The sequence below is a fragment of the Sphaeroforma arctica genome, assembly GCF_001186125.1.
Source record: "Sphaeroforma arctica JP610 unplaced genomic scaffold supercont1.510, whole genome shotgun sequence".
Lineage (NCBI taxonomy): Eukaryota > Ichthyosporea > Ichthyophonida > Sphaeroforma > Sphaeroforma arctica.
The window spans coordinates 43,082-51,525 of NW_014040048.1; the positions used below are offsets into that span (position 1 = coordinate 43,082).

The 8,444-nt window shown below is 44.9% G+C and overlaps 2 protein-coding genes across 2 annotated transcripts; both read left to right on the top strand.

The window, feature by feature from the left end:
- Positions 1 to 121: 121 nt before the first annotated feature.
- Positions 122 to 2,205, top strand: SARC_06848 (hypothetical protein; the record flags this gene model as incomplete). The annotated part of the gene is made up of 2 exons (XM_014299226.1): positions 122 to 128; positions 279 to 2,205. The coding sequence occupies 2 exons, from the start codon at positions 122 to 124 to the stop codon at positions 1,103 to 1,105; spliced, it is 834 nt and encodes a 277-aa protein (XP_014154701.1). The 3' UTR covers positions 1,106 to 2,205.
- A 1,653-nt stretch (positions 2,206 to 3,858) lies between these two features.
- Positions 3,859 to 8,132, top strand: SARC_06849 (ATP synthase subunit beta). The gene is made up of 7 exons (XM_014299227.1): positions 3,859 to 4,036; positions 4,631 to 4,796; positions 5,312 to 5,564; positions 5,993 to 6,257; positions 6,567 to 6,733; positions 7,067 to 7,325; positions 7,608 to 8,132. Exons 1-7 carry the CDS (start codon positions 3,970 to 3,972, stop codon positions 7,943 to 7,945), a joined length of 1,515 nt encoding a protein of 504 aa, XP_014154702.1. The 5' UTR covers positions 3,859 to 3,969; the 3' UTR covers positions 7,946 to 8,132.
- Positions 8,133 to 8,444: the final 312 nt, after the last annotated feature.

Here is an 8,444-nt window from a genome sequence, read left to right on the forward strand (position 1 = left end):
GTATTTAAAAATTTGGAAATACACATCTTTATAATATTTTAATATATCTTTACACACACGTACAAACATATATATAGTTATATGAATTTAAGCCTATACATATACAAATATACGCACATACATGTTACGTATGGATACGTATGTTCTCGCTGCTGATATTTCTCTATTGTTCGGAGCAATGTTGTGATAGAAATTCTCTGTAGTCTGTTCGCCTTTCTTGTACTCATAGTTGTTCATACCATACTAAAACAATATCTTTGTGTTTGGTTTTCGAACAGGACTGAATACAAAAGATGTTGCCGGAGTGTCTCTGTTTCTGGATGAGCGGTTCACCCCATCAGATTTTGCCATCAAACCAAACGGACAGGCGGCGGAGAAAAACGTATTCGAAACAGAAATCTCAGAGAGCAGGAAAGGTTCGCATGCCGAGGATGTGATACAAACGCTATCGGAGCTATCGAATACAACGAATGTGGGCAATACTAACACCGAGCACAACAGCAATAACATCAACCACGTGGAGGACGGGTCGTCCGTTGCCATGGTAGCACCGGCTCTCCCACACCCTGGCGGTGTATCCAACACATCGGCCCTAAAACGGCACGCAGGTGATGGTAAAGTCGGGCAACACACACAGCCCCACAAATTCCGGAAAGTAGAAGGTGCCACCGGCGGGCATCACGGGAGTCGCAACACCCCCTGCAGAGACGATGGGGTGGCACTATCCGTGCAGCCAGGGGCAGCAGAAGGCACGCAACCGCACACCAACAATGGGATGGAGCGTGGCACGGGTACGGGTACTGGTACTGGCGCAGGTACACGCGCGAAGAAGACGGCCGGGAAAAGCAAGAGGCCTCTATCCGCTGTCAAGCCAAGTAGTCTGAGCGCCGAGGACGCCGCGTCGCGCAGGCGCGAGCTGAACCGGCTGGCGGCTCAGAAGTGCAGGAAGAAACGGGACGATGAGATCGAGAAGTTGGAGAAGGTGCTGATGGACGAGGAGAAAACCAATAGCCAGCTCAAGGATAGTGTGGCTCTTCTGAGCCAGGAGATCATCAGGATACGCCGTGAGCTGGAGAAGCACGCCGGGTGTATGCCCGATAGATGACTCGCGAGGCCCCACACGATAGAGGACTGGAGTTGCCCCACACGATAGAGGACAGAGGAGGGTAGCGTGTGGGAGGCAGATGTACATGTACAGTACAGTTGTGTTGTATAGTGTAGGGGTATCTGACACACCCGGGCTGTTCCTTCGGATGAAGATGAATGCCGCGACCGTGCGACGGGCACAGACCATTCAGGCAGTGTGGTGCCGTATGTACCGCAATGGGATACTGTCAACAGTGTAGTCGGTGAGGCACGCCACGTGTATACTGAGTTACTGACGCAGGCAAGCTCGTATCTGGGCTAGCGAGGGTGTGTGTGAGAGTGTGAGTGTGCGCAACAAGGGCTGTCGCCTGCGTGATTGGCAGCGCCGGTCGAAACGTACTTGAGTGGGGTGTTTGAAATGTCGATAGTTTTGGGTACGGACCAGAGCAAAGTGAGAAGTTGAGTACGAAGCGCTACCTATATCTATGGTAGTAAATGAAATCGCGAGTGGTTGGATGTGCGTTCGGAAAAGTGTGACAATAAATATGTGTGGGGATCATTTTGACGCCATGTAAAGATGTAGAGTGTGTGCCATCTGAAAAGGATATGCATGCTGGGTTTGGCCAAATGCAGAGAAGGGAGTCCGACACACACTACCTTCTCAAGCACTTATTGTGCCGATGCACTGCCGCACGCAAATACGAGATAAGCTGCCTGACATCAATATTTAGTTGAGGGGGACCCCCCTGCTTCGAACGGATGCTTCTGATGTGCTTCTGATGTGCGAAGATGCAAGTTGTCTGAGCACGCTCGGAAACCAATGGGCTTTGCAAAGCCAAGGTGTACCTGGCGCAGGTCACATAGCTCTTGATATTCACTGCGAGCGTATTCCAGAGGATGGGTCTGTGCGTGCTGCTCAGTCGTCGCATGCACAGTTTGGGAGTGGATGAAGAAACAGGTGTGCGTCGTAGCTTGTTTGAAAGCAACCACCTTGACGTCAGTAGATTTCTGTGGGAATACGTGCGGTTCTTGGGCGTCGCACCTTACACGCATAGAACTGTACAAAGCAACACATGCATTTCACGTCTTTTAAAAACACAATAAATCTGTTAACCTGCCCTTTTCGTAAAGTTAAATGTTTCACTATACACAAGGAGGGAACCATTATCATCGTAACTGAGCCCTCGTAGTGGTGTATCAGTCTCAACGTAAACGGTGATAGATGTGTCCAGTTGTGTTTTTTGGAAAGGTTAAGCCTACATGCTTGGTGGTAACCAGCCGAGTTTGTTTGCTGCCGTATCCCTTGACCAGTTTCAATACAAATCCACGTACAGAGTTCTAAGGAACAACGACTTTAAGGAACAACGACTTCTGCTTCAAACTTTCGAGTGACTAATGGATAATCGATTAGTGATTGCAAAAAAGTATACTCTCTGCCCTGTTCGCCATATAATAGCTGTATATGCATCTCAAGCATAGTCCCTTATCGATAAACTAATGCCTGGCGGCGATATATATATTTTTTGCTCACAAGCAGACAAGCCGTTGCTTTCCTTGCACTTTCTGTGAGTGTGCGTGAGACAAACTAAGTGAGAAAATAATGCTTCAGCACACACTGATTGTGCCGTTATGACAGTCTGTGCCTAACTTTTCTATTACATCAACAACTATGAATTGGGAGCACAAAGTCAACATTTTGAAACGTACTACATGGTATATCTGATATATCCACAGCACGGGCAGACTAGATAAGTGGACGACAAGAGCACTGTCAGACGCAAATGCAAGCCAAATACGGCTTCATATATATGCATTTTCTTTTCTTTTCCGAGTTGTCTGTCCGCAAGTATATTGAGATGTGTGGAAGAGAACCATGGTTCATTCTCGTCTTCCTTCTCAGAATGAAGTAAAAACAGCAACGAGCACATCATATGAGATAGAAGCATCTCGAGATTCAAAATAAGACACGTGTCGACGTTCAGGCTACTTTTGGTCATCAGACCAATTAATAAATTCAAATTTGGAGGCGTAATATCTGATTTGAAGGTTCAGCCTTTATTACAAGTACAGGTCACAGCAACTAAGTCCACAGATTAACCACACTGGAGTGGTATACCTCCTACAAGTGGAGACATACATGGTACTAGCTGCTGCCCTACAATCGAAAGACATACATGATACTAGCTGTGGACCTGTTGCTGCATCGTGCATAACTGCATAGCATACACATTAAAGCACGTACGGTTTAATACATACTATATTGCAGTATATTTATTTCATACCATACAATAGCTACGCATTACACAAGAAGTTGTAGCCACTCCCCGAGCGACTGAGACCGGTTGTTTTGAACTTTTTTGGTCGAGATTTATTACATAGGCGGCTATGTTTGCGCCCGATTTTCCTAATTTGGGATTGCTCCAGCAGTTTGTACTAGTACATAGGCCAGACTTCACTACAGCACCTGTTGCCAGTTGCCACTGTAAATATTTAAATAAATATGCAGCAGCATTTACAAATGCGGTAGTATCTTCATAGTCTTCTAAAAAAACCCCTGTTTCAATTTATAAGGCTATGTTATTTTGATAAAAATATTTACATAAAAATTAGGTCGCATTTCAAATTAGGTCAGTACCTACATTTGCACTATTTTTAGAACGGTTTGGGCTATTTTTAGAACTGTTTTGCTCGTTTTGGTGTTCCACGCACTTTTGGTAGTAGGAAATGCATTGGGTTTGGCCTTGCACAGCACCGTAGTACAAATTTGGGGCAGAGGAAAAAAACAGAGAAACAAAAAAAATATCCGCGATCCATACGGATACAGAAATAAGAGAAATATAAACCAAAGTTGGCTGAACGGTTCTGTTAGTAGTATCATACAATATGTTTGCTAGTCTACGTACGTCTCTGAGCCATGCCGCAAGGCGTGCTCCCGTCAACAAGTTGATGGGTAAGTGTGTGTGTTAGCAAGTTTGTATGTTAGGTTTGTTTATTATAGTCTATAGTCTAGGTTCTCATCGGATATTTCTTTTCATGTTTGTGGATTCGTATTGGCTGAGAACGATACCAGTATCGTGAACTCTTCACTGGAGAGTTAATTTACATGAAACAAGTGTATATACATATAATTATATCGGATCTGTATATACAGAACGAGTTTTGAAAACAAGCAGGACTGTCTCTGGCAGGATACACTGAGCTTGCATTTCTAGTTTGAATTAGACCATGAGCGTCTATTATGCTTTAATTAGCGGGCACACTCGACTTATTCGATGTGTATTTTCCGAATTGTATCTTTGTTCATGTATTCGTTAAATATAAAGCGCAGTACGAGGCTGTATTGTAACGTTAGACCTTGAGATATAGTGTAGCTCGTAGTATGGAGTATGTTGCTTTCAGCCTGATTCACAATAGAGGTGTTTTTACTTTACTTTGAAAGAGGCTTAACGCATACGTTCAAGCTTGATCATTTACCACTGTTATTCCACTCACGCGTGATAGTTTTTTAACTTCCGTTATGTTTCACGCTGCATGATTTACATAGCCCGTACCATGGCCGGTGCTGCCGCTGCCTCGACTGGTCGCATCATCTCTGTTATCGGAGCTGTTGTTGATGTCCAGTTCGACGGAGATCTGCCCCCCATTCTAACTGCGCTTGATATGCAGAAGGATGGAAAGCGTCTTGTGCTTGAAGTCGCTCAGCATTTGGGGTATGTTGATGTACTTGTTAACATGATCGATGCCTGCATTGCGCTTGCACGGATGTAGTGCTTGTGAATGTATCGGTTCACTGTTTTCTGTCGCTTTTAACATTATTGTTTGGTGATATGTATGTACTTTTTCGGCCTTGTGTTGCTCAAAAGCACTTCTGCATCTTCCAGAAGATATATGAGCTCGCTCATTACTCCACTTGACACCACCAATAGTGTTGTAAGTATAGTGCAGTGATATTTGAGTTTGACGTCTATTTTTTTTTGAGATCTGAGACGATATTTTACTCGTAACGACACGAAATACGTGTTTTGAGTCGATATGATCTGATTTGTTTTTTAATACATCAGTGTGTTTCTTGTATTGTAAAGACCACGTGAAGTCCTGGACGTGCACGTGTGCTTACGAGATTACAGCTTCTATTCATATCTATAGCGCATACTGCCTTTTTGCGTAGCACAAATATCCATAAGCGGCTATCATCTAAAGCATTTCCAACGTTCAATGCATGCAGTGAGAACGCCGTGCGAACCATTGCTATGGACGGTACCGAGGGTCTAATCCGTGGTCAAGTAGTTCAGAACACCGGAGCCCCCATTATGATCCCCGTAGGTGTCGCTACCCTTGGACGTATTATCAACGTTATTGGTGAGCCCATTGACGAGCGAGGTCCCATCGATGCTAAGATGGAGCTTCCCATCCACAATCTTGCTCCCCCATTCGTGGATCAGTCCACCGAGGCCGAGATTCTGGTAACCGGTATCAAGGTGTGTACTTAATTTACTTTGGATGTGTTTATATTAGTCTGATACAAGACATCCATTAGTGCACCCACTATTGGATGTTTTGTTCGTACAAATACCGTTGCTGTCCTTTTTGTGAACGACCTTTCTCTGATATTGGCGCTTTAGTATCTAATTCTAACTACGCTAGTCGGATATCGAGTGTATATAAATATCTATCTACTATATATAACATGTATACGCGAATGGAACGGATACAGAGTTTTAGTATAATTCGTACTATCGATGTATGCAAATGGCGCCATGCGTCAGCTTGTCTATACCCAAATCTTTCAACATAATTCAAACACAGTCCAGTTCGGAGTTGGCATATCGCCTTTGTTCTAGGAACCAGATACAGTGGCAAGTCGTGTGTATTCAATTGTCCTCGTTGGTGGTTTTTCACGCATCAGGTTGTCGATCTGCTAGCCCCCTACGTAAAGGGAGGCAAGATTGGACTTTTCGGAGGTGCCGGTGTCGGTAAGACTGTGTTCATCATGGAGTTGATTAACAACATCGCCAAGGCCCACGGAGGTTTCTCCGTGTTCGCCGGTGTAGGTGAGCGTACTCGCGAGGGTAACGATTTGTTCTACGAAATGATCGAGTCTGGTGTCATCATTCCCGATGGACCTGGATCCAAGGTGGCCTTGGTATACGGACAGATGAACGAGCCCCCAGGTATGCATTGGTCGTATCATTGTGTGTTTCTCTTTCGTGTGGATGGTCAGGGTTTGTGTTCTGGACTGTACTTTGCGTTGGTATGCGATTGCGAGTTAGAGTGAACGTAAGCGCAAAATCTCTCAATTCACAACCAACTATGAACAGTAACTGCCGAATGTACACAAGTTAACCTTACGTGTGTGGCATAAGCAATCATTCGGGATTATAATAGGTCAGCACGTCTTCCATATTCTTCTTAGATACACTTTCGTGTAGCAACCAAATCATCTATTCTTATCCACCATTGAATCTCCCTCCACCATACAGGAGCCCGTGCCCGTGTTGCCTTGACTGGTTTGACTTCCGCCGAGTATTTCCGTGATTACGAAGGTCAGGATGTGCTTTTCTTCATTGACAATATCTTCCGTTTCACTCAGGCTGGTTCCGAGGTGTCTGCCCTTCTAGGTCGTATCCCCTCCGCTGTTGGTTACCAGGTGGGTGTTCCGGGTCAACCTTTGCATTAAGACCATCATTCTTTGCGCATGTTTGCTCCGAAGCTTTGGAGTGTATGCATGCAACCGGTTAATCGAGTGTGGGTTCATTGTTGTCCTAGTTAGCAGACCCGATGAGTGTTGCTCAGGTTTATCTCGTCGCACATATCGTAGCGTCTACTATGAGGATTTGCGTACTCATTTTTTGCGAAGCCGGCTATGGATCAAACTATAGCTTTTGTTTATATGCATTGAGCAACGCACATGTTTCATTCCTATGCCGTGCAAGTGCTGGCTCGTTGCATGTTTCTAACCATACTCTCCCACCCCCAACAGCCTACACTCGCCACTGATATGGGTACGATGCAGGAGCGTATTACCACCACCAAGAAGGGATCCATTACCTCTGTACAGGCTGTGTATGTGCCCGCCGATGATTTGACTGATCCCGCCCCCGCCACCACCTTCGCCCATTTGGATGCCACCACTGTGTTGTCTCGTGCCATTACCGAACAGGGTATCTACCCTGCCGTCGATCCCCTGGATTCCAGTTCCCGAATCTTGGACCCTCGTGTGGTTGGCGAGGATCACTACAGTATGTCGTGTGCGGTTTTTCTCGAGGAGGTTCTAGGTTTGTGAGTTTAACCTGTCTGTTGGGTGGTTATTCCCATTGGTGGTACCTTTTTGTTTGGTGCGTATAGTATACCAAACAGCGAGGTGTACGACTACACCGTGACGTTTCTATGTAGTGACTGTGAGTTCCGTAGGCTGTACCTATTCTGTTTTGTGGCTAATTGGCATATCTGTTTCCTGTGCAGTACAAATTCATGTTCATATCACTCGCAGCGCTACTAAGCAACTCCCCTCCCCTCCACAGACACTGCGCGTAACGTGCAGAAAATGCTTCAGGATTACAAGGCTCTTCAGGATATCATTGCTATTCTGGGTATGGATGAGTTGTCCGAAGAGGACAAGCTTACCGTCGCCCGTGCGCGTAAGATCCAGAAGTTCCTGTCACAGCCCTTCACCGCTGCTACGGTCTTCTCCGGTGTCCCCGGTGAGCTGGTACCCCTCGCGGAGACCATTGCTGGTTTCAAGGCTGTTATGAGTGGTGAGTACGATCATCTGCCCGAGGCTGCCTTCTACATGGTAGGAAACATCGAGACTGTCGTTGCCAAGGCCGACAAGATCGCTATGGAGACGTCCGAAAACTAAGTAAAATGTAATCTGAACTTGTAAAAAGTACCGGTTACGCTTTAGGTACGCAGAAATATTAAATGATGGATTCATAGTAAGTAGACAGAGGTTTGCTGGGAATTCGTAGATTAATGACACGCGGTTCAAATTGTTTCTGCTTTATAATGTATGGATGTAGAATAAAAATGAGTCTAACATTTAAAACAATCAGCTGCATGCAGTAGTATCCAACGTTCAGTGGATTTCTATTCTAGGTTCCTAGCTAGTTTTGTTTACTTGATGATAGATCACTATTCACAACGAATATGTAAGAGAGGCCTATACACAGTATTCGGTTGTCAACAATAACGTACAGCTGTGTAAAAGCATTTACATTGAATGCTTTGTAGTCCATCTCAACAAGTGCTCTTTGCTTGTATGTAGTGTTTGGTTGTATACGACAAAGTCTAAAAGATCAATGGGTACCTGAAAACTATTAACTCTACTTTCTAAATAAATATTATAATGTAGAACAACA